The sequence below is a fragment of the Ictidomys tridecemlineatus genome, chromosome 2, assembly GCF_052094955.1.
Source record: "Ictidomys tridecemlineatus isolate mIctTri1 chromosome 2, mIctTri1.hap1, whole genome shotgun sequence".
In the NCBI taxonomy this organism is placed as follows: domain Eukaryota; kingdom Metazoa; phylum Chordata; class Mammalia; order Rodentia; family Sciuridae; genus Ictidomys; species Ictidomys tridecemlineatus.
This window is the reverse complement of record NC_135478.1, coordinates 24,129,189-24,156,676: the sequence shown is the minus strand read 5'-3', so window position 1 is coordinate 24,156,676 and position 27,488 is coordinate 24,129,189. Positions and strand designations below refer to the sequence as shown.

The window sequence follows — 27,488 nt, the reverse complement described above, 5'->3', positions numbered from 1 at the left end:
TAGCATTGGGTCTGTAGATTAGTCAGATGGTATCATATCAGTGTAAATGTCCTGATTTTGAAAAACTGTGTGTTGTTATATAAGATGTTTACATTTGGAGAAGCTGGAGGATGGGTATAGGCATATTCTTTGTACTGTTTTTGTATTAGTTTTTTTCTGAGAGTACTTAAAAAGGTACAATTTGAGAAAAGCTCACTGAATACATCACCAAAGATATATAGGTAGCAAAATGAGCATACAAAAAGATCTCAACAATATTATGCATTATGGAATTATAAATTAAAACGATATACCACTTTGCACCTACTACTATGGTCAAATCCAAAATACTGATAACACTGAATACTGTCAAGGATATGGAGAATCAGGAACTCTCACTCATTGCTGGTGGGAACAGAAAATTACAGTCAATTTGGTGGTTTCTTACAAAATTAAACATACCATTATAATATGATCCTGTAGTCCTGCTCTTTGGTAATTTACCCAAATGAGTCGTAGACTACATAAAAACCTGCACATGGATATTTTCAGATTTACTTACAATTGCTAAACCTTAAAGCAACTGTGATGTCCTTCAGTAGATAAATTGTGATACAGACAATGGAATCCAGTGCTAAAAAGAATAAGCAAGCTATGAAAAGACATGGAGGAACTTTGGATGCATATTACTAAGTAAAAAGAGCCAATCTAAAAAGGCTACATACCATGTGATGCTAACTATAAGATAAGGCAAGGATAGTAAAAGGATCAGTACTAGTTTCCAGGAGAGAACCAGGGAAGGGGAGATGAGTAAGAATATCACAGACGACTGTGAAGGCTCTGAAATCATTCTGTGTATTATAATGGTGGCTACATGTTATTACATATTTGTCAAAACCCACAGACTAAACTACATTGAATGAACCCTAATGTAAACTATTGACCTTGGGTGATAATGATGGATCAATATAGTTTCTCAATTGTACCAAAGGTAGCACTCTGGTGTGGGATGTGAAACTCTCTATACTTTCCATTCAATTTTTTTTTCCAATTCTACTTCTAATTCAGCTGTCAAAGATATCAGTTTAGATTGCAAGCCTTTTCTTATTCTGTTATATATATATGACAGCAGAATGTATTATAAATTATAGAGCTCAATTTTTCATATCTTTGATTGTACACAAACTAGAGACACATCATTCATGTCTTTATACATGTACTTAGGGTATAAAATCGTGACATTTGCAGGTAAATGAATGGAGTTGGAGAATATAATGCTAAGTGAAGTTAGCCAATCCCCAAAAAACCAAATGCCAAATGTTTTCTCTGATATAAGGCTGCTGATTCATAATGGGGTTGGAGGCGGGGGGGAGCATGGGAGGATTAGACAACTCTAGATAGAACAGAAGGGGAGGAGGGGGCATGGGGGTAGGGAAGAAGGTGGAATGAGATGGACATCGTTACCCTAAGTACATGTATGAAGACATGAATAGTGTGACTCCATTCAATTTTACTATGAAACTGAAACTGTTCTAAAAAATATAGTCTATTGTAAAAGCAAATGGGGTAAATGATCTGACCCCCAAAGGAGGAACCTTGAACTGTTGCACTGAGCAACCATGCAAGAAATAAAACCTAGTAAGCTGCTCTAAGCCTGTTTGAAAGAATGGGTAAGTGGAGAGGTCCAATTTACTCTTCCCCCAGCTTCTTATATCTTTTCCCTGTCCCATTAGGGTAATAATGTCCATCTCAATCCACCCTCTTCCCTACCCCCATGCCCTCTCCTCCCCTTCCCCCTTTCTCCCCTTTGATCTAGAGTTTGTCTAATCCTCCCATGCGTCCCCCACCTCCAACCTCATTATAAATCAGCATCCCTATATCAAACACTTGGCATTTGGTTTTTTGGGGATTGGCTAACTTCACTTAGCATTATATTCTCCAACACTATCCATTTACCTGCAAATGCCATGATTTTATACCCTAAGTACATGTATGAAGACATGAATGGTGTGTACAACCAGAGATATGAAAAATTGAGCTCTATATGTATAATATGAATTGTAACGAACAATACTGAGTTCACTTTTATAACTCACTTGAAAGCAAACACATCAGCTGCAGGTGATATGGGGCTATAATGTCAGAATCCATAGCCTTCTGCTCTGAAATACTGGGACCCATAAGAAGGCCTACCATGAATTTTGGCCACTTCTCTTGGGAAGGATTACGATCAGGAAGATTCATCTAGTCGTTAGAGGACACGAATACAAAGGAGCCTAGAATCTTACATGGAACTCAACCATTTGGTATCAAAGCTGAGCAGGGGCAGGTTTAGTCCTGCTCAACACTTCCTGAAAGGGATTTCCAAGGGCTTGACCCTGGCATCTTTCCACTGCCCCGAAGCATGAACAAAAAAACCCAGTGACTCAGAAAAGATCAAAACCTTAATACAAGAAGTTCCATATCCCAGCTTCTCAGATTTCCTTGGGCAGACCTCATCCTTTCCTTTTGGAGTTTCAGTTTCCTCAACTGTCCGTGGTTTTAAGCAATTCTAGATAATCTATAGGTCAATAGATACATTTTATAGCTTATATGCACTTTGGCATCTGTTTATTACATGAAAAATTGAAGTAATAACTCCACGACCTAGTCCCCACAACTCTCAACCAACAGCCACTGAAGTAAAGGATCCATACAACACAAGGGACAATTTATTCTTTATTGATTAAAAATGAAGAAAACATGCAGTAAAATACAAAGTCAAAAAAAGGGGGAGAAAGTTGAATATTTTACATCTTCCATAATCTAGCATATGTCATAAGGAGGAACCTCCACTTATTGATACACCATTATTCTATCCTCCAGATTATTAAACAGTATCAGCTGGCTCTAAGATTTGGTTTAAAACTTAAGCAAAAACCCCAAACAAATCCATTAGTAATTTAGAAAGACGATACTTTTCACAAATAGCATTGGCACATATTACCTTGTGCTATAGTTAGTCCCTAACTCCAGGGACAGGGGTATTCTGGGGACCTAGTAACAGAAATGCACCCTGAACCACTACTACTGGAAAGGAGTGAGGAGGCTCCCTAGGTCACATGCTATCGCACCTGGGCAGTTTCTGTTCACCTGTTTTCTCAGCATCACTGCACAAGCTGGCAGAGGGAATTCACCACACAACATGCAGAAGAAGAAATAACACTGTCATGGGACTTGGTGTTTGTCTCCTATTTCCCAGCAAGGCAACCAATGAACTGAACAACAAAAAAAGATAAGCCCCAGCCCCCACCTTCTATTGTCATGCCTATCCCACTGCAATTCAAAGCTACTGGTGGGCTAGAGAAAGTGAACAAGGCCACTCACTCCCAGCCTGGGCCATACCACCTCCAAATGAAAAGCTAAAACAGTGATGTCACCCCCACCATGGGTTCATAAATAATTAAATTATAATGGGCTTGTTTGAAATAAAAAAGGACTCTATGGCAAGCAACTAGCCTGTTGTCAAAGAGGACATTGTATCTTTTCCACACCTCATTACCAACTCCCTATCCTTGCTTCTCCATTGCTCACTACCACCACGACAACCGCCACCACCACCCCCCAAAACAGGAAAAGGAAAAGCTAAATATTTTTTCAGCAAGCTGGTCAATCTCTTTTCTCTCTGCTGATTCAGCAAACTCCCTTCTTTTACCAATCATGCTGGGACCTTGAACTTTGGTATCTATTCTTCTAATCTTTCCTCCCAATCCCCATCCCAAATCCAACTCCTCTCACACTCCCCAACATCCACCCCTTTACCAACATGCCTTTACACCTGGAGCAGGTAAAGAAAGCCCATGACTAAAACTACAGATTCAGAACGAATGAAATAAAGGTATATCAAGTCAGTTATGGGGAAAACTTTCAGGTGTGTTCCAAGAGAAAACCAGGTAATCTTGTTCAGACCAACAACATTGGAAAGGGCTCAAGAGATTCTGTGAAAGTCAACTCTCCCTTCTCTGTGGGGCCACAGCCCATCGTTGTATGTCTCCTTAAGGCCAGATCAAGTATCCCATTCATACATAAAACTTGGTAACTTGGCAGGGTTATTAGCAATTAGACAAGTCTGACAATAGGAAAAAAGAAAACTCAAACCCACTGATTATTCACATATTGCATTATGAGTGCTCTTTTTTAAACCTAAAGAATAATTTATATAACTTCTGTAGAAAATCAAATGAACACTGTCTACTCATAAAACCTAAAGGTCACGGCACATGTGGTTTCACTTTCCATCTTGAGTCAGTTTCAGCACACAGGGTCCCCCTCCACAGAGTCAGTGCAGGAGAGGGATGGAAGCCAGGCCTCTAGCCCAGTGTGAGTCTTTTATTGCTGTAGTAATCTCAGCCTTTTATACCCACTTCCTCATGACTCAGAGGCCAGGCGCACTGATTTTCATTGGAGGATCGAGGAGCAGTTTTTCTTCAATTTTATTTCTTAAAATTTGAAAATAAATACTTCCCTAGTGATATGAGTTATGATTATTTTTCCTGTTCAAAAACCACCTCTGGCAAAATTTACTTTTACAAGCTATTACTTGATGTTTTCTGCAAAAACAGTCCAAAGTTCCACTTTGAAGGATCTGATGGCTGAAGTTTGACTACAGTCAAATGTTTTGCACCAGCTGAAGTTAAGGCTAGCAACCCTTTCTGGAGGGAGCAATGAAGGGGGTGCCTGAGAGCAGCTTTAGCAAAACACTTAGAGACACCATGAACAAAACAAGAACACAGTTTAGGCTGCCTCCTCCGAGGCTGTGCTTTTTCCTAACAAAGGTTGCTAGAATTCACATCAGATACAAAGAAAAAAACACTAATTAAATTCTCTGGGCTCCAGCTAAACAATCAACTTTTAATTGCTACTTCAGTGGTAGAGATATCCCAAGATGCCCACCTCTGGGCAGGTGTGGGAGAACAGGCAGGACGAGGTTGCCCAATGTAGCTGCTACTTTCCACCTGGGCCATTACTGGAGTAAGGCAAGAATGAGCTGAGCGATCTCCCTCCTGAGCCTTGAGGCACACGGGCCACTTCTCAGATGGCGGAAGAAAGGGGACATGTGCAGCACATTTACTAACGGAACTCTTTGAGGGGATGCTGGCCACTGGTGATCCAACTTTACTTTCCCTGTGGGAAAAAGGGGAATGATGGCAAGAAGAACATAAAGAAAGAATTCTAAAGCTCCTAGCCGGGAGGTTCGTTGCTGGGTTCTTTGGCAGTAGTGGGTTTAGGCCAACAGAAGCAACAGAGATACGCATGTGTGGAATCTCCTTAGGCCGCCTCTTCTGGGGCTGTGTTTTAGCTGATGCTGAGCTGGGCAAATCCTATTAGTTTGCCATCATCAGGAATATCCGAGCCTTCAACACCAGATGCCTGAAAACCAAAGAAAATGACAAGCTGTGGCTATTTATAAACAAAAATGCAGTAGTAATTAAAATTGACATGGGACTATGGGAAGGCAGGCAGTGGGTAAAGAGTCCCTGGGACCCAAATGGGAGGTTGATGTAGGTGTTTTTTTCCTGAAGACAGGATACACAGCTGAAGTCAGACTGGCTTATAATTTCACTTGAGAACAGTTAAGGGCTCGGGGTTAGAGGGTTCTGGAAAGCAGAAAAAAAACTGGGGTGGGAGGACGTGGGGGAGAGACAGTTAAGAGAACACTGCCATATTTTAATATTCTCATTATTCAGGGAATATAAAAATCTGGTCTGCAGAGGCTGTTGATGTGTAAATGGTAAAATGGCTTAATAAAGAGAAAGGGATGAATACCAGCTTGAAAGTGACAGATCGATTTGACTGAGGTTCTTCCACAATTTTCTGCAAATTAGCTGCCACTGTAATCATACAAACAGAGAAAAGCAATTAGAAGTTACATAAATCCACTATCAAAAAGGTTAAATGGTGGTTAAGCTTTGTACAATCAAAATGGAAGCAGAAAGATCAATCATTCCTCAAATGAAAGCATCTTTTAAATTCAACCCCAAACTACACAATGAATCTTGAATCACTGGCAAATTAACTTCATTTAAAATTTATCAACTAGCCTGGGAAGGACAGGTATGTTTTGTCCATTAATGGACCAGAAATTCCCAGAATGGAAGTCAACAAAGTATGACCTGTGGTCTGGTTTGGTTCTGCCTGCAAACTAAGAATGATTTAAAATGACAGATGACATGTGGAAAAGCTTAAATGATCCATTGTCTGGCTTTTTGAAGGGAAACTATTCACCTTCTCAACCTGATGGTCTTTCCTATCAGTAATGTACCTATAGCTTGTGCTTGTACCTTTTCCCTTCCTTCTTGCTTTTCTAAATCGCTAATATTTGCTCACCTCTGTGCTCCACAGACTAGATACACCAAAACAGATGAAAAGTGACCAAGCTCCCGTTTTGTGACTTTTACTACCACTTTTACCAAAGTATCCCAGAGACCTGGGTGTGTTTTCATCTACTACCACTGGAAGTCACAAAGCAAACTTGAAAGTGGGATATTTCTGCTTGGTAAGGGAAATGTCCTCAGTACCTGTAGTTTCAGCCAAGGCAAGAATCATTTCAAGAATCATCAGACCTATTCAGTGGAACACAACCCTGATTTTCTAGGCACTAAATATATAGACAGAGACATGGGGCACAAGGCACAGCACAGTATAGTTACCTATTACTAAATCCCTTCCGTCGACCAGGCCAGCAGAAATGAGTTCCTGAGAGACACCCTCTGCTGTATCTGAAAGGACAAACAAGAAGGCATTCCATTTCTTGTGCACATACATCATTGCTAACACTCAAAGGCAGCATGTGTGACAGCACTGCTTGGACCCAAATGAGCTACTAAGCCCACAAAACCAGGGTCCTGTTCCACTGGCAATGATCTCAACTGAGAAATTCTCTTAGGTCTGGCTAGAAGGCAGAATTGGTATGAACCAGGTGTCAAGTATCAGCTCACTGTACAGATAACTTTTAAAATGGTGAAATGTAGAGGGTTAAGGCCCATGCCAGAAGAACCTTCAACAGTGACTCTACAGAACACAATCCTAGACCCAGGCTCTGAGTCTGTTGAATGTGGAACATCTCAAGTGCTAGTAAAACTTTCTCAAAACCTGAGAGAACAAATTATAATCTCTTCTCTTTTGGTATTATGTTTTAAGTTTTTGTTAAAATCATTTTCTTATTTATCTTGTGGATTTTCTCCTTACCTAGTCATCCAGGTGGTATAATCTGAGCAATGGGTATAAAGAAAAAGTAAAAAAGAAGAAGATGGACTACCCCAATTTATTTCATTTTCAACTGACTCAGTGGTGCTGGTTCCTGAGGGTTGGACACTAAGCCCTGAGTGGGAGTAGGGAGAGCCAATGGGAAGGGGTGCATATACTTTCACATGATGACCAGAAGTTTCAATTAATTCCTGAAAATGTGAGTTTTGCATTGCTCTAAAAAAGTCAAACAGATACACCTTACTACATTTACATCTATTCTCTTTAATGGCCAGATGTTAATACTGAGACAGCAACTATGGGATGTAAGGAAAGGTAACTGCTAGCTTCTGGCCACTCCTCAAATCAGAACACTGAATAACAACAGCAAAGCAAAACAAAACAAAACAAAACCAACCAACCCTTGCTCTAGGGTGAAGTTCACAATCAGAAACAGTACATGCCAAGGTTCAGTTCTGCCTGAGGAGAAGGGAAAATGGAGGTGACTTCTTCTTTACTACCACAAAGAATGAGCATGTACAGTGAGATAAGAACATGAACTATGAACTCAGATCTTGTTTGAACTTTAGCTACCTCTCAGCAGCTGTGTGACCTTGAACAAGTTACCCTGCCTCTCTCTAATCCTTGACATCATCATTTAGTAAATGGGGATAATAATTTTTCATTAGAAGGCTGTTATAAGAATTTAATGAGCTAATGTAATGTATAGCAAAATATTTGATCCATTGTAAGCAGTAAATAAAAGCTACAGTCATTTACTGTTTGTATTATTATATTAGATTTTCTAAATGAGTTTAGTAGTAAGTAAACTACATTTTATTTCATTCTATTCATTTGACCCCCCAAACCAAGAAATTTTTATCATCTTAAAAAAGCAAAATACATCTAAAAGACAGAAATTTCACACTTGATTAAACAACACATTAGAAGTTAATCTGTTTTTAATGGTTTTGATGCCTCACCTCTCCCAGGAGTAAATTCAAATCGAATATCATTTAGTTCTTTTTTGGAATTCCTGTGGGGGAAAAAACAGAATTAAATAAAATAAGAATTTGTGAATTTATGCATAAGAGTCTGCCAATATATATCAGGAAAGCTGTGCCTTGGAAAGATTAGTCTGTTCCCACAAGTTATATGATTTGTCCTGGTGTGCTGACACTTCAGGGCTCAGAGCCAACAATTCAGAATTATACTCTAATTGTCCTAAGCCTTTGAATTTACATCTCCCATTGAAGAACATAAAAATCTCATACTTTGGGGGAGATTCTTATATGTCCACTCCTACCGTATTTCTTCTAAGATGATGTTATGGTGTGAATAAGTCCCACAAAGTTCACATGCTGAAAACTTAATTACCAATGCACTGGGTTTTGTTTTGTTTTTTTTCCCTTTTTCTTTTTCTGTTCTTGGTATTGGGGTTTTAAGACATGGTCTCACTAAGTTGCTTAGGGCCTCGATAAGTTGATAAGACTGGCCTTGAACTTGTGATCCTCTTGCCTCCGCCTCCTGAATCACTGCCCTCATAAGATTGATCAATGTTGTTAAAGCAGGAGTGGATTCATTATCATGAGTGAATCTGTCATAAAAGTGAGTTTGGCTGCCACTTGCTATCTTGTTCTTCCACCATGGGATCAAACAGCACCAAGGCCTTCACCAAATGTGAGGCTCTCGGAGATATTCTTGCTGCAGCCTCCCAAGCTGCTGGGATTGAGGGTGTGTGCCAACAAGGCCCAACATAGTCTGTTCTTAATACATAATTTCTTAGTCTATTCTTTCTGGCAGCTGAATAAATTAAGATAGAAATGTTCAGCACCAGTTTACTGATTTAACTGGCACGGTAAGCACAAACAACATGATATTTAACTTCCCAAAACAGTCTGGAACATTAGTCGTTAAAAGTTCTCTAAAGAATTCTATCTGCTTCTAACTCTATTATGATCCTATTGGGAAGACAACTAAGAATTCAGAAGCAGAAGTGGGGTTAGTTAATAGTAATCAGTGGGACTCTTTTTAAAAATGTTATTAATAGTTAAAGAGGGTTTGGGCTGTCTCACATGACATTTTTTCAATACTAATTTTTTCAAATACATTTATGAGTAGAAAGAGACCTAACTGGAACAATATAACAGTAATAGCTATTTTGACATGAAAACTTTGGAATCCTAATCCAGAGTTCTTAATCCCCTGGCAGAAGGTGAGGGGTTAGGGGTTGAGGGGTGTTTAAAATGAACAGATTGCTACCCAGGGCACTTACTGCTGAGCAGCCTGCTAGGACCACTCTATACATCCCCACCAGAACTACCAACATTTGCCATATAACAGAGAAACAAACTAGGAATATACTTAGAGGTTTTCCTTTTCATCTTTATTTGCTCTACCAATCACAAAGCACTCCCCTTCTGAGTTAGTCAATCCCAGAGTCCATAATGCTTATGTAGTCACTAAACTTCAGATAAGCCAGTGAGTACTCCTCCCCTAAAACATTCTCAACTACAGACTATACTTTCTAATTCAAACTATGCTGCAAATGTACACATTTGTCACTATTAATAGACAAACTAGGAGGGTATGTGCATCAGTTAGTCACAGCAACTGCTAACTGCCAGGTCCTCACACTTTGCTGTTACTTCTAAGAAAATAATACACCAGCAAATTAACACCTACTGATGCTGGGGGGACACAATCATGGCTTTAGCTATTCTCAGCACAGATTATTCAACACCTACAGGGAACTCACAAAACAGAAAATATCCTCTTACCTTAATCTTAGTACTAGACTGATTGGGACCTTGGTTTCTTGTGAACCTGCTCCTGAAGACAAAGCCTAAAATGCATTGAAAAGTATAAAGTCATTGCCTGTGAATGTTAAGCATGGAGGAATCATCCACTGGCAGCAATTCTCTTCCTCTCCAGCTGAGGTCATCCTGCTCCCTAAGACATTCATTCCCTGCTGTGGCAGGACAGGCACTCCACAGCAGCAACAAAAGCTAAATATCAACCTGTATCAAACATAATTAAATAATTTTCAAACCCAGATGAAATTCCATATATTTTATATTTTTCTTGCCCCTGTTCCCCTATACAAAGGTGAAAAATTAGGTTTATCATTTTTTTAAAAATCTGCGCCTGTACCATTTGGCAACACACAAGTAGGGCCTAAATCAGTTGCCCCTCAGGGATCATTCAACCGAAGTGTTCCAGGTCTTTCTATAGTTAAACTAATCTCTCTGAAAACTATTTAGCTATCTCCTGTTTAATGGCAGACATAAACTCTAAGTTACTTGTAAAATAATTCTAATCATTAGAACTTTTTTCCCCCTATGATGGCAGAAATGGAAAGCTGGAAGGATGAAAGGTTAAAAGAAGTTATCTCCATGATTAACTAGACATGCCCAGTGCACTGTTCTTCAAAGCCAGAACACATGATACATGGTGCTACAAAAGGAGAAATCACAACTTTCATTTCTTTTTCACCTAAACTACTGGGGGTGGGGGACAACTTCTAACAATAAATCGACACAAAACCCTTACTTTAGCAATATAGCATAAGGTCACATATGTACTATCAGAATTTCCTGAAGGGAGCATGGGAGTTACACAGCATACTGGGATTCACAGGGAGGACCTCATTCAGCTGCTTTCAGATAAATACAATTTAATGAAGTTTGTGTGTACTTTATTTGAGTTTATACATCACTTAGTTTTAATAAAATCAACTCTCACAAATTTGTATTTTAAAAAGAATAATTTAGAAAAACCACGGGCTATAAAAATACTAATAAATGATACAAACAAAAATGAGCAAAAGAAAACAGTAAAGCAGATGATTCTCCTAGCCCCACCATGAATGCCATCATTTGCAATCTTAAGTTAATAATGATCTAACACACAGCCAATAAGAAATTAGCCAAAGAATTCTGATGTTTCAAAACTTTTCAAACTTAACTTATTGTTGCTTAAGATCCTTATGAACTCTCTTACCTTCAGGTGAATATTCAAAACTATGAAGACATAATTTCTAACTTCTTCCAAAATCTACTAGGACAACAACCTGAGCACATTAGGCTATTTCACATAAATATCTGCTTTTCTAATCTACCAGTACTAGGTGGCCATTAGAAGACATCCCTGCTTTACCTGAGCTGTTTTTGCTGGCTCTGCAGGTGGTGGGAGAGAGACTTGAGTTGGCTGGGTAGACATCTGTCCAGCTGGCTGAGGTAGATGAGCAGAAATCTGTTCTGGAACTTGGAGCAAAGTACCCATGGGATCAGTTGTTGAAAAGAGCTATAATGAAACCATGCATACAGTGCTGTTAACTTGATTGGAAAGAGAAGCAGGTTTACTGACAAACAGAGCCTTACAGGGTGACATTTTCAAAGCAATTTTTATGATGTACTGACTTGACAACACTTCTCTAAATATACATATCAAACAGAAGTCAAATATTTTTAGGCATTTTAGTTTTTTACCGACTTTTGATACAATTTACGTGCTTTTAGCTTCACCCATTTTAAGTGTATAATTCAAGGGTATTTGCACAGTTTAAAGAACTATACAACCATCACCAAATGCAGTTTTGGAACCCTTTATCACCCCCCAAAGGTTCACAAACCCTTTTAGTAAATTCTTGCTTCCACATCCAGCCCTTCATAACCACTGATCTACTTTCAGTCTCTGTAAATTTGCCTTTTTTGGGCATTTTGTGTAAATGGAGCATCTAACAGTGTTTTGTGTAGCTTTTTTCACTTTGTATTATATTTACTAATTTTTTTATTTTTTCAAAATAGTTTGAAATAGTTATAAAGTAAAAAGTTATTTTCTAGGTGTAGTTGGTCACAATGCCTTTATTTTATTTATTTATTTTTATTTGGTGCTGATGATCAAATCCAGGGCCTCGAACGTGCTAGGCGAGCACTCCACTGCTGAGCTACAATCCCAGCCTCTATCATATTTATTTTTAACCACATTTACTTCATCCCCTTCACACAGCAAAACAGCTTCTCCAAAATAAAAAGTTAAGTAGGTAAAGTATTTATATATAAAGTATGTATAGTGTTTCTGAAAGAAATTATTGAAGCTACATTTTTTTACACATGGTGCTTCGATTTAACTGAATTCCTCAATACAGTAGTATGAAAAGGGGTGGAACCTTTAGGAGGAGGGGCCTAGTGAGAGGTAACTGAATCATGTCCACCCTTGTGAAGGGATTGATGCTGGTCCTGTTGGAGTGGGTTAGCTTCGTTCAGAGTGTGCTGTTATAAAAGAGACAGCCTGACCCCTCCAGGTCTCTTGCTATGTGATCTCTCATATATACTCCATGTTTCTACCATTGATGCCATCTGCCATGCTACAATACAGCCAGAAGGCCCTCACCAGAGGCCCACCAAAGGGGGCCACATCATCTTTAACTTTTAGCCTCTGAAATCATGAGCTAATTAAATCTCTTTTCTTTACAAATTATCCAGCTTTAGGTATTTTGATACAGCAAAATAAAATGGGTTATGACCCGGGGACTTTTATTACATATAAAAAAAGATAATCAACCAATGATTCCTTAACATATCTAAAAATATATTTCAAAAATGGGTGTGAAGCTTTATAACAAATAGACACGATATAAATTATCTTGCATTTTGAATTATTTCATAAATTTTGATTATGCAATTTTGGGAAAAAACTGTTGTTGAATAAGACAAAATTAAAAATTACAAGTTAGGGAAAAGTACCAATGGCAATGACCAAAATTTAGAAATGAAAGAGTAAAAACTTTCAAAAGGCAACAACAGAGGTCTAGTAGCTGATAAAAGTAAAATAAATGAGATCAGAAGTAAAATTTTATATCATTTAATTTCATACATAAGAGGAAGCAAAAAGTTCTTCACTGGTTTCAGAGTTTGACAGAAATATAGCACATTAATATTAGTTGGCCTCAAAGTAGAAGGGGGATTTTCAGGGAAGGGAAGGGGAAGTAGAGGTGCAAGGGAGGTAGAGTGGAAAGAAAGGCAAGGATGACGGAAGGAAAGTTAGGTATGATCAAAGCACAATTATGCATGTATGTAAAAATTACAGTGAAGCCCATTAATTTGTAAAATACGTTGATAATTATAGTTAAAAAGATTACTTTTGAAAATGTACTATTTCAAAAGGTTAGCTTCCAAAGTGTATGTACATGTATGTTTATCTATAATAAAGACAAAAAGGATACATATAACAAAGCAATAAGAAGATGTACAGAAACTGGGATCCCAGTGCACTGTTAGTGGAAATGTGAAATGGTGGAAGTTCTAATGAAAAATAGTATGGTTGTTCCTTAAAAAATTAAAACATAGAATTACCTCATGATCCAGCAATTCTATTTCTAGATGTATACCCAAAAGAATTAAAAGCAAAGTTTTGAACAGATATTTGTATACCCATGTTCATAGCACCATTATGCACAACAGCCAAAAGACAGAGAGGTTCAAGTGTTCACTAAAAGATGAATAAACAAAACAGTATATACATACAATGCAGTAATATTTGGCCTTAATATGGAAAGACATTCTGACATATGTTATAACATGGATGAACCCAGAGGACACTGTGCTAAGTGAAATAAACCAGTCAGAAAAAGACAAACACTGTATGAATCCACTTATATGAAATACCAGAGTAGTTAAATTTACAGAGACAGGAAGTAGAAGGGTGGCTGCCAGGACAAATATGGAAGAAAATGGAGAATTACTATTCAATGGATAGAATTTTAGTTTGGGAAGATTTTAAAGTTCTTTAGATGGTAGTGATGGTTGTATTCCAGCATGACTATATTTAATGCTACCAAACTAAAAATGATTAAGACAGTAAACTTTATGTCATATAAATTTTGTCATAATTAAGTTAAAAAACAATGTAATGAGTATAAGAATATCAGTGAGAATTCACATGGAGAAGTTATTTTGCAAAAGCACAAGAAGAACACTAAAAAGAAAAACTATAATAATCTATAAAATACCTTTTCATTCAATTTCTGAGAAATTATCAAGTTTGGCTTAATTAGAAGTAACAAATAATTCTAAAACATCAGTAGATTAAAAGAACATTATTTTTAACTTTACTTTTTATTATTTCTTACACATACTTCAAGTATATCTCTGACCAGCATGAGTTCATCCCTTCATTCAGTCAAGGATGCAGATTATGGCAGCAGGATTAAGGAAACACAGAATCACAGAGTGACTCTTCTGCTAACTTTACATTGGTCAAAAGAATTGACATGACCATGCATAATTTCAAGGGTCAAGGACATACAATTCTACTAATGTACCTGAGGTACAGACTTGTACACTGCTGATGGAACTGCATACTACTGCACTGTAGAAAGCAGTATGGAGATTCCTCAAAAACCAGGAATGAAACCACCATAATGACCCAGCTATTCCATTCCTTGATATTTGTCCAAAAGAATTAAAATCAGCATGCAATAGCAATATAGCAGCACAATTCACAATAGCCAAATTATGTAATTAACCCAGATGCCCATCAATAGACGAAGGGAGGAAATGTGTATACGAGTATACACACACACACACAAACACAATGTAGTTTTACTGAGTCATAAAAAGAATGAAATTATGGCATTTGTTGATAACTGGATGGAAATGGAGAACATTATGCTAAGTCAAATAAGACAGTCTCAGAAAATCAGGGACAAATGTTTTCTCTCCCACGTGCAAGCTAGAGCAAAATAATAGAAAGAAGGAGGAGAGGACAGGATTTCATAAAGTCACAGGGAAGATCAGTAGAGCAGAAGAACAAGATTAAGTGGCAGAGAGGAGGGATGGGAAAGGAGAGGAAATGCAGAATGATTTTTTTTTTAAATTGAACTATGTGCATATACACATATACCACAGGGAATTTCACTTTTATGTATAAGTATAAAGAACCAATCAAAAATAGATGAGCGAAAGAAGATCAATAGGAAGATCATGCATGTACAAATTTGTCAAGATGAGCCCAACTATAATGCTCTAATAAAAAACTGAAGTATAACAAAAATACATATATTAAGGTAGAGAATTTATTTTCTTTGTACTAGGGCTTGAATCCAGGGTGCTTTACCACTGAGCTACATTCCCGGCACTCAAAGAGGCTGGCTTTTAACTGGTTATGCTTCTGCCTCAGCCTCCCAAGTAGCTGGGAGTAAAGGTATGTGCCACTGCACTGGCTCATTTCTAAACTCTAAAGTTCTATGTACATGAATCATGTATATAATTGTACATACAAATTGCGTGGTATGTACACAAATGAAGTGGGAAAATTGTTTAAGAGATACACTTGCCTTTAAACCAGATACTGAGCTCAGAATGGAAGATGCTGCCAGAGGAAGAATATGTACAGAATGGATCCATGAAATTATTTTTCTCAAGTAGTGAAAGAAGGAAAGCCAACCTAACTGGATTCTGTTTAGTAATATTTCCTATTACACTGAAACAAACTACAGAAAATACAATTTACCCGACAAGAGAAAAAGCTGAAAAAACTTTAAAATATGTATAACAAATTCCTGGGCAGAGTAATGCATAAAGATTGCTTCCCACTTCAAGCAGCGCAAACCAAAAAAGCAAATCACGAAGTTAAGCAAGCAAGGACCAACATTCCAGGCTCTTAAACCAACTTTTAAAATGTAACTGGTATAAAGGCTCATTCCCATTTAGGCACACATATAAAGACTTTTAAAAACAAAACAGAAGCATATGTAAAACAACAAGGATTTAATAATTGCAATTACTTACCTCAGAATTTGTTAATGATTCTTTCACTCGAGGAGACTAGAAGAAATACAGAAAAGGATGTTTGTTAACTCAGACTTAGTTTACTTATAGTCAGTTCCAGGTAACTTCAAGTAATGTTGAATGCAAGCCAATTTTACTTCATTCTGATTCATAAATTAACTTATAAGTTACTACAGTGAGTCTTCTGAAAAAAAGAAAACTGCTATGATACAATTGTATTCTTTGTCTAATTAGCCTATAATAAATGTATCAATATACTTACTGTATTTAAAATTTTTTACAGTTTCAGCTATATAAGTGAAGAGATGATGGGGACTGTCATTAGTTCTCAGGCAGTAGGGAGGTCACATTCAAAGAAATATGAAAATACTGTGTGCCTAAAATTCTAGACCAAATAAACCTCAGGCCAGCTATCCAACACACTCTCAAAGCACAGATTTGAGACAAGTGATTGAGGACTCTAATGGAGAAAATTCTTGAAATAAAATTACAGAACAATGACCTGAAAGTTACTTTTCAAGAATCTACTACCTACAAAATAATTCGACTGGAATATATATATATATATATATATAATAGTAATGACTAGAAATTAGGAAAGTTGTGGTAGTATGGAGGCAGCAGATAGAGGGATACTGGATCAAGTTACCCAAACACAAGTAAAGAGAAGTATTAAAGTCTAGTGTTATACAAAACAGTAGAGTGGCTAAGGTTCACAATAAGCAATAATACTAGAAGAGCTTGAAAGCTTGAAACACAAAGGACCGATGAGGAGACAGAAACATTAACCATCCTGATTTAATCAATATATGTAATACACATGTATTGAAATACTGTACTGCACCCTATAAATATACACAAGTAGTATGTTAATCAAAAATTTGAAAAAGAAATGCTTAAGAAAATGAAATGTTAATGATTTGATCATTATACTCGAAACACATAGATCTAATTATCATCCTGTATCCCATAATTTTGTCAATTACAATAATAATTTTTAAAAAGTAAGGAGAGGCTGGTCATGGTGGCATATCCCTGTAATCCCAGCAATGCAGGAGGTTCAGGCAGAAGGATAGCAAGTTTGGGGCCAGCCTAGGCAATTTAATGAGGACCTGTCTCCAAAAAAAAAAAAAAAAAAAAGAGAGAGAGAGAGAGAAAGAACTTGGGAGAGCTGCTCTGGGTTCCATCACCAGTATTATTAAAAAAGAGAGGAGGAGGGGGCAGGGAGAGAGAGAGAAAGTAAGGAGGAGGGGATGCCTCCTACTACCCCTTACTCTTATTGCTAGATATTTAGAGATCTGGTACATAAATAAATGTGGGTTGTCTGAAAATAAAAATGGCTAGAAGAAAAAAATTAATATCTTAATACAAATTAAGGTGAGATGTCAGGTACCTACCTGGTACAGGTTAATATTTATTTGAAAATAACCAATTACAATCTGCCACATGAAAACCTGAGCTGTTTATTTAGTAAACCATAACAGCTGGAAATGATTCTGGGATCCAGACGTTGTCATTTCAAAAAGAACTTACCTCTACACAAATATTAATGTATGGCAAATCCTACCAACTATGGATTTAGCCAGGCTACTTGAAAGGCCAATTTAGGTTTTATAATTTTCATCACCATTGTATTAAGTAAAATCAAGGTTCAGATAATAGCTAAAGTTATCACAGCAAGTAAGGGGCCGACCAAAACCCTTTTTAAAACACTTCTCTATTTGAGGGCTCCGGGGACAGCAGGGAACAGGGTATACCCTAGAGATAGAGCGTTTGCTTAATGTGAGCCAAGCCCTGGGTTCAATCCTCAATACTACTGGGGCAGAGGATTCTGTACTGGGAAATAATTCCAAGTTTTATTTCTCTTTCTTTTACAGAAAAGATGCTACAATAATAACAATACAAAAGATGCTTTTTTTTTTCACCATGTAAAGTTTGGGTGCATAATAGATATTTAAATCACTTTTCCTGTACCATGTGAGAATAAGCTGCATATACCATGGTTTATCACTTAAGAGAATGTGTTTCCTAAGAACAGAGACATTTTCTTAAAAAGTTTCACAGTACAGTTTTTTAACTTCAGTAAATTTAACAAAGATACCATACTTTTATCTAATTTACTATCCACAATCCAAATGCCAGCAGACCCTTATGCTCCTTTAATCTTGTGATTTTCTTCCAGTTTAGGATGAGGTCTAGGATCATGTATTAATTACATTGTCACCGTTTCTTTAGATTTTTAAAATCTGGAATATTAACATTTTTAAAGAATATAGTACACACTACCATACCACTACTTTAACAGAATATTATTTATTTGGGATTTGTCTACTGTCTCTTCATGATTAGACTTACATGAACTTCCAGTTGGAAATCTGCATAGTGATGTGTCGTTCATAGGGTATGAAATCTTCAACTGCCCCCACCAGTGAAGATTAATTTAATCACCTGGCCAAAGAGTTTTCGAAATTCTCCAGTAGATAGTAACTATGATTTTTTCTTTATCTAGCAACTAAAAGGTAATCTTAAAAATATCCTGCTCCTCAAAACTTCCCCCTGTATTTGATGATTCTTCCCTGATCCAATGACAATGGCTATAAAATAACAATTCTTCTACCTCTAATTCTCGTCTCCACATTTACCAGACAGCACTTGGCAGTTCAGTGTAATGAAAAAACATCTTTCTCCTCATTGGTTTATGTATCTATTTATAATTGGTACAGACTCAAAGATTCCTATTTTTAAAGAAATTATTTGAATGGTTAAATTGTACCACACTGCTTCAAGCTGATTACTGCATCATTTATTCCCTCAGACTTTTTTTTTTTTAAACTGGTATAAAAAGATATTCGTATTTTCCCTGTCCTGGAACCACTCATTTTTCTAAGAGCCCAGTTCTTTTAGTGGGGAATGATATTAGAGAAAATTATCTGGACATAAGGTGTGCTCATTGTTATTGTGGCATCTTTGTTTCTAGGCCTTTCAATAGACAAAGGTTGAAAATACATTCAAGCATATACATACTTACGTACATACATGTGCATATACACATTCAGATCACACACACACTTCACAAGCCTGAATCCACACCAATGCCTACGATTCAAATCCACCTCCACAGAATCCTTTCTCACTTTGCCTATTTGACATTTGTACTGAAAGGGTAAAGTTTCTAAGCTGGAAAGCTTGAATGTAAAAGATTAGGTATTATTAAATTCCTCTGTTACACCCAGATTCCTGAGATAGTTAAAACAACGCCCTACTGGCCATTTAGCCTAGGGCCCTGTGCAGTTGTCACAGGGCCCAAACCAATCAGTTTGAATGTGTAACCCGCTTACGAATGACCAATCACAGCCCCCCCACACCTGTTCCCGCCAATGAATGTGCCTCAGAGTTGTTGTTCAATTTCACTGCGCCTCATGATGATGTGTTCTGATGTATGCAAAGCCCACCGCCCTATCCAAAAAGTGTACTTAAGCTCTGCTTGACCTTTGCTCTGGGCTCTGGGCTGCTCTCCCTTCTTGGGTAAGCACGGAGCCCCAGCGCGCTGGAATGGATCCCCAATAAATCCCCTTTTGCCAATTGCATGGAGTAAGTCTCTTGTGTGGTCTCTCCCTCCGACGCTCCGCCGGACCCCCCCTTACAGTACGTCTCTTCTTCTTTCATAGTTAGAATCTTGGCTCCCAAGAACATTAAGACATTTACTCATTTGCTTAACCTCATTATACAAAAGAGTTTCAGAACTGCTTTGCATGTACAAATATGAAAAAAATCATAATAAAAGGAGTTTATGATTTATCTGAAGTTTTCCCTCTCCTCTACCAACTCTACGACTGAAAGAAGATAGTCAATTACCATGTCCCTAAATTACCTGGATTAGTTGTTTTTGTATCTCTTCAGTAGTTTCATATTCCCTTAAAATACAATTGTAGGCTCCAGCTCTGTCAACAATAGGTAACAAGGGGCTAGATTTACCCTTCTGTCTGAGACAATAACCAAAAAAAAAAAAAAAAAAAGAGAAAGGAAACAAAGAAGAGCAAAGCAAAGAAAAACAATAATGTTTTCAAAATACTGAAAAACAAAGAAAGAGTGTGATCCCTGAAACACGGGAACCACCTTGAGAGTTTTTTGGATGCTGTGGCACAGGGAAGGCGAACCTAGGTGGAATCCAATTAACTGCATGAATAGAAGAAACAGAGCTACAAATCCAAGGAGGCCAAGACAGATAAGATAATAAGACAGAGTACTAGGGAAGAAAGAGCTACATAATGAGAGAACCCTAGAGATCTGCAGAGGATTCCTTTTTAATATTTAGCAGAACATTTATCAATGCATATATGTGAGAAAACAACCTGAGACTGGGGAAAAACATATTTTCAACTTACTTTACTGTATAATCTAGAATATAGCTCAAGAAGATCTACCAGAATACAAAATGAGTGCCATGTGACAAGGTAAAATTCACAATGCTTGGCAGTCAGTCAAAATTTATCACCAGGTATGAAGATGTAGGAAAACACTCCTGTACCAATATGAATAGAGTTATAAAAAAAGTAAAATCAATCCAGAACTGACATGGATGTTAGAATTAGAAGGAAAACCCGTTAAAATAGTTATTATAAATGTATTACATATCTTTAAAAGGTAGAAATGTGGAAGATATAAGATAAAAAAATAAACTTCTAGACAATTAGAACACCTGCAATATAGACTGAATAAAATTAGTAGCAGATTAGAAATTACAGAAGAAAATATACATGAACTTGAAGGATAGCATAGAAACTATGAAAAATTAAAAAAAAATTAGTTGTAGATGGATATAATATCTTTATTTTTATGTGGTGCTAAGGATTGAAACCAAGGTCTCACATGTGCCAGGCAAGCACTCTACCACTGAACCACAACCCCAGTCAAAAGAAGAATCTTTAAAAAATAAAAAGACAATTAATGAGCTCTGATACTACTTTGACCAGCTTAATAAACATGTTATTAGAAGAAAAATTATTTGAAGATATAATGCTGAAAAATTTCCAAACCTGACAAAAACTTATAAATCCACAGATCCAAGAAACTCAACAAAGCCCAAGCACAAGAAACATGAAGAAAAATACATGTAGCATATTGTAATCAAATTGCTCAAAGCCATTTAAAAGAAAAAAAAATCTTCAAAGCAGCCTGGAAAAAAAAAAGATACATTATTTAAAAAAAATAAAAAGAGGGGTTGGGGTTGTGGCTCAATGGTAGAGTGCTTGCCTGGCATGTGTGAGGCACTAGGTTCAATTCTCAGCACCACATCGATGACTAATAAATATTTAAAAGAGAGAGAGAGAGAGGAGTGTAGCCAAATTTCTTAGTGGAAACATGGAAGATAAAAAATAGTGAAAAAAATCTTTAAAATACTGAATACAAATGATGTATTTTAAAATAACTAGAAGAAAGTTCCCAGTATATAAAAATGATTAATATTTGAGGAGATGGAAGTGCCTGTATTCTTATTTAACCATTATACACTGTATACACATACTGTACTATACTCCATAAGAGGTATAATTATGTCTCAATAAAATACATATTTCTAAATCACAATAAAATTAGAAAGACTTGATTATAAACATAGTTTATAGTGAGATCAGAGGCAACATATTAATATATTTTAAAGTTTTTAGTTGTAAGTTTTCACAACACAATACAACAAACATTAAAAAATTGCCACATAAGGGCTGGGGATGTGGCTCAAGTGGTGGCGCACTCGCCTGGCATGCGTGTGGCCAGGGTTCGATCCTCAGCACCACATATAAAACAAAGATGTTGTGTCCGCCGAAAACTAAAAAATACATTTTAAAATTCTCTCTCTCTCTCTCTCCCTCTCTCTTAAAAAAAATTTGCCACATAAAATACAAAATTAAATAGAAAAGGAACAAATACTCTATAAAGACATTTATCTCTTCCTATACTTGCTTCCTCTGTCAACTAGGAGGACATTGATAGCAAGAATTAAGACTATATTTGATACTCAAAAACTTGTAAGAGTATCTGATACATGGTATAACAATAAATAACCTGTAAAAGTGTTGAGAGCCACAGCCGAAGAGGGCCCAGCAAACTTTCAGACTGCCAGCTGATGATTGGCTCACAGTGGATGTATCTTCATCCCAGTGCCGGTGAAGACAATGTAAATTGTTAAGAAAATTGTTTTCTTTTAGTGCCTTCTGGAATGTTACATAAGTTTTTCTTTAGCCATTATTGCCAGAATTCCTATCTTCATCCCAGTGCTGGTGAAGACAAAGATAAAACCAATCTACAGCTTCTGCAATAGCCATCACTGAACTGCTTGCAGAACTTGCCCGGACTATGTATCACTTACATGCATTGTGAACTATCTGTTGGTGCAGCGACTTGTGGTAGTGTTGGGGTATTTTTGCTGATGATGTCATCGGTGGTACAATTTTTCCAAAAGGAGCCATCAATTGGCTTGGTGAATCTTCCTCCCTTCTGCTTGTCATGGTCGTTCAGCTAAAATTTGGGGGCTAACAGAGGTGAGGCAAAGAACCTCACCCCCCCACTGGTACAAAGACCTATCCACAAGTGTGGCTGTATACTGGACCGGTAGTCAGTGACGATCCAATTGCAATGGTACCAACCTAAGACAGGAGGCTGACGCCTTGAGGTCAACTCATCCGATAACGGGTAAGGACCATACGTAGTATTGGACAACCTAAGGCAGGCACGGTCCCTAAGCCACATGCTTGTTGTTTAAACAGAGACGGGGAGATGTTGAGAGCCACAGCCAAAGGGGCCCCAGCAAACTTTCAGACTGCCAGTTGATGATTGGCTCACAGCGGCCCCAGCAACTTCTAGCTCATTGGCTCCTCTGCGGTGATGCTCACTGGGCTGTTTCCCTGTCCTTTCAGACTATGGAGCTGCTCATTGGGGGACTTTTTTTGGCTCCGTCCACGAGACCCAGCCAATCGGCCTCAAGAGCAGGAGGATTGTGGGAGGTGAAGAGGCTTGTGGTTTTGGGAGAGGCTTGTGGGAAGCAGGTGGTGGCAGTTGGGCTCTGAGGGTTTTTCCTGAGGAGCTGTTTTGTTTGGTGTGTGTGGTTCTAAAAATAAAGTTAGTTTCTTTTGACAAGTGGCTCCTGATTGTGCCCAGCCAGACTGTGGCATAAGAGGATCTGATGTATGGTATAATAAATATTTGTTGATTGAAAAAATACTGGAAGAAAAAGCTGTCAATCAAGAATTCTACAATCTGCAAACCCACTTTTTTTTTTTAATAAAGGTAAATGAAAGATGTTTTCAGTAACAAAACCTTAAAAAAATCCTCACCAGCAGATCCACCCCCCTACCCCAACCCCCACATACATATGCACACATACATTAAGGGATGTCCTCTGGGAATAAGGAAAGTAATAAGTGGAAATCTAGATCTATATGAATCCTTATTTTGAACGTGAGCTTTGTCAATGGCTTCGACAAAATAAAAATTTACGAAAATAACAATATGACTTTTTGCCTTCTTAGACCTATTAATATTAAAAGTTTTCTTAACACCGAACCATCATTGTCCCCATCAGATCATAGTATATTCTTTTTTTTCCCCCTCCCTGCTAGGGATTGAACCCAGGGCCTCATACATGCTAGGTTAAAAACTCTACCACTCAGCTACATTTTCAGCTTCTATCATGGTATATTATCTTCTTAATATAGTTCAACTTAGTTTTAAAAGATTCATTTTCTTAGAATTCATGGTCTCAAAAACATCTATAAATACATCATAAGAAATGTTGAACATAAATTTACTTATTCAGTAGATAAGCCCATAATTTTCTATGATATTTAAACACTAGTGTGTTAGGTTATGAAAATGCTAGTGTAACTAATTTAGAAGTACGAAATTTCTCTTTCTGATAGATAGCAGGTAATAATCAGAGAGTGAAAAGCTACAATTTATCTTTCTAAATATTTGTTAGAGGGAAAATAAAGACATCATCTCTTTCACAGGGAGGAAGAACTACAATATTCATGTAGCTCTAGGTTCTATTAGAAGCTTTAACATAACATTACACAAAAGCATCAATGTGACCAGAGAGGAGTCACATGAAAAGATAAGGAAAAAAGGATGCCATGATCTCACATTTGTTAAATAATAAATTCAATTACATGTAACTAATGTTTACAATTCTTATCTTTTACAGAGCTTTTCCAAGCTTAGAGCTTAATTAAGTTTTGCCAATTTTCATTGGCAAAGTCAACAAATAACTCAGCAAAAGGACTAGACTCCAAGACTTCAATTGATAAACAAGTTCAACAAATACTGAAGGTTGATAACAGAGTGGTAAGTATTCACAGTAGAGTAGATCCTGAAAGTAAGCAGTGGTATTACCACTATTCCAATATTCATCTCACAAAAAAGATCGAGCAGGCAAGGGTATGACACTTACCTTTACACAAACTTCTGTTCTTGGGAATGAGTCCCCACAATCAACTTGAGGCATTAACTAACTTTAAGTAAGAATTATGAAACAAACAAACTAAAAGGAAGGCCTTTGTCTTTGATGCTTCTAACAAAAACTAATACACACACACACACACACACACACACACACACACACACACACACACACACACCCCAGATAATCCAGGACACCAACTAAAGAACAGTACATTGGCAGAAGGATACAGGCTTCAGGGACAAAGTTTTTTTTCTTTTCTTTTCTTTTCTTTTTTTTTTTAATTGGCAGGCCTTCAAGTTCACTATTCTCTTCTGCAATGTCTAATTAGCCATTAATCCTACCTACTGTATTTTTTCATCTCAAACATAGTTTTCATCTCTAAATTTGGGTTTGGTTATTTTTTGGTTGTTTTGTTTGTTTTAAATTGCTGAGGTTAGCTCTGGTCACTGGGATCACAGGTGTGCATCACTATGCCCAGATTAATTTGGGTCCTGTTTAAATAGTCTAAATATTATCATATTCAAACAGATGTACCAAGTCCAATTTTCCATGCAGAATGAATTAGACACCTGCTAAGTTTTTCAAAGAAATGCGGCCAGTTAACACTCGTACTCTACATTTTAGCTGGTTAGGCTGAACAATAACCACATACAGTTAAATACAAGACTTGCCCTGAGTTGTGAAATTGCCGCTTTTCCTTCTTCGCTTTCTTCATCAAATTCATCATCACTCCATTCCCAGCCTCCATCCTCTGTTTTGTGAAGACGGCCACTGGAACCTGGTACTCTCCGAACCTGCTCATTAGAAACAGATGTGGATTGTATAACATTTACTAAGCAGAAAACACAACCACACCCCACCTCAATCATTTCAACCTGCTAAATGAATAATTATTTTCCTTTTGAGTAAGTATTCCCTCGTAAGTTCATACCCTCCAAACCTTACTTGCTCTCTATTCACAATCTCCACTTATCAGTCTTTAGTCACAACCTTCTATACTGAGCCCAAACAACATGAAAACATTTTCTATGCCTCTTCGAATCTGACTAATGTGTTAATGTCCTGAGACAGTTAAGAAATAAAATGTTTTGGATCTCAAAAATAAAACCAAGATAAAGAGTATTCTTTTATTTTTTCAATTTCTTAAATCAAAATTATACTTGAAAATAGTTTACTTTCAACTCATTTTAGCTTATTATTTTAAAATAATGAATCACATTACTACTTTTTTGGTTTTAGGAATTATCTATGGAACGTCCCACTATGGAAGATGACAATTTTCATCAACTCCGTACTCTTTTTTCAAGTTACGCTCTAATCTTGGTTAGATCAATATTTGGTATTTACATCACATGATTATACATACATGATATCACTTTTGAGCCTTACTACAAATTACGATTAGCTCTCTTTGCTGCGTATCTTGTTTTCCTTGAAGTTAATATCTACTCTTTCAGCTGGGTAAATCTCCTCTCACTCCATCTGTTCCAGCCAGCCTAGTTTCACATCAGGGTTAATTCAGATGGTGCTCTACCACAAGGCAGAGGATTGTGCTTCCTGGGTCATACAACTGCCCTCTTTTTAGTTTAAGTGCTTCCTCCACATTTATTAAAGTCAGGCATTTCTAAACATATTCTGTCTGTATTCCCACATTTCATTCACGATTTGGTAGAGAAAAGGAATCTGAGTTAGAAATATTTTCTTCCTCCAAATTTTGAACTGTTCTACTACACTCTGGCTTACTGAGGTTATTGTGATTCCTGATCTTTCTTGTGACATATCCCCCACCCTCCCCCACCACCCTGTGCCCAGCATCTTAAGAGAGTACTATACAAATATTGCTAGTGCAGAAAAAGATCAAATTTCAAAATCACGGTATGTTTCTACTGAAAACCATTGTGCTTACTATTACTTAAGCACAATCACAAAGTTGAAAAAAATCCTAAATTGAACACCATCTGTACTTCATTATTTTTATTCCTGAATAATATCCCATTGTATGGACATACCATATTTTATGTATTCATTCATCAGTTGATGGACATTTGTGTCCATTTTTCAGTTACTATAAATAATGTTGCTATGAGCACTTATGCACATTTTTGTGTGTACATATGTTTTCAATTCTCTTGGGTATGCCTAGGAGTAGAAGTGCTGGGTTATATAATAACTCTGGCCATTTCAGGAACCCCGAGGCTATTTTCAAAACTGCTGCTCATTTTACATGCCCATCAGCAATGTATAAGGATTCCAGTTTCTTCACTTCTTTACCCACAGTTGTTACTTTTTTTTTAACGATAGCCATTATTAGTTGGTGTAAAGTATATTACTGTTATTTTAATTTGCACTTCTCTGATGGCAAATGATACTGAGCATCTTTTAACGTGTTTATCAGCCATTTGTATATCTTCTTTGAAGAGGTTTCTACCCAAATCCTTTGCCCATTTTTTTCAACTGAGTTGTCTTTTCATTATTGAATTGAAGGAGTTCTCTATAAAGTTCTGATTCAAGTCCCATTTCACATTATAGTTTAGAAATATTTTCTCCCACTTGGTAAGTTTCTTTTCACTTTCTTGATGGTATCTACTGAAGCACAAAAGTTTTTCATTCTGATGAAGTCAACTTATCAATTATTTTCTTTTATTGTATTTTTGGTGTCATAGCTTAGAAAGCTTTGCCTAATTCAAGGAAGGTCCCAAAGGTTTATTCCTATGAACAAGTCTCTCCTTCCCTAGTAAATACAATCCAATACCCCCAGTGGATTCTTGAAACCAAAGATAGTACCTAATCCTATATATACTGTTTTTTCCTATAAAGATACCTATGACAGTTTAATTTATAAAATTTTGTATTACTAGATTAATAATAACTAATACTAATACAGAATAATTATAACAACACTCCTCAATAAAATTGCCAGCATTATTATTCTTATGCTTTAGGTATATTATTGAATAAAATAATGGTTACTTAAACACAAGAACTGCAATACCACGATAGTTCAATCTGATAAATGATATGGCTACTGAGTGACTAAT

At 36.9% G+C, this 27,488-nt stretch overlaps 1 protein-coding gene across 4 annotated transcripts in view; it reads right to left on the bottom strand.

Moving 5' to 3' along the window:
• Positions 1-2,684: 2,684 nt before the first annotated feature.
• The window catches only part of Oxsr1 (oxidative stress responsive kinase 1), a 98,539-nt gene continuing 73,735 nt past the window's right edge, over positions 2,685-27,488 (bottom strand). For all 4 annotated transcript variants that reach the window (XM_040290020.2, XM_005317368.5, XM_078038132.1 and 1 more), the window contains 8 exons: positions 25,122-25,244; positions 15,996-16,031; positions 11,362-11,508; positions 9,984-10,048; positions 8,187-8,239; positions 6,669-6,737; positions 5,785-5,849; positions 2,685-5,388 (listed from right to left, as the gene is read on the bottom strand). In XM_040290020.2, the coding sequence (XP_040145954.1) occupies positions 5,314-5,388; positions 5,785-5,849; positions 6,669-6,737; positions 8,187-8,239; positions 9,984-10,048; positions 11,362-11,508; positions 15,996-16,031; positions 25,122-25,244 (633 nt within the window). In that variant the 3' untranslated portion in view covers positions 2,685-5,313. The remainder of the gene's footprint in view (positions 5,389-5,784; positions 5,850-6,668; positions 6,738-8,186; positions 8,240-9,983; positions 10,049-11,361; positions 11,509-15,995; positions 16,032-25,121; positions 25,245-27,488) is intronic.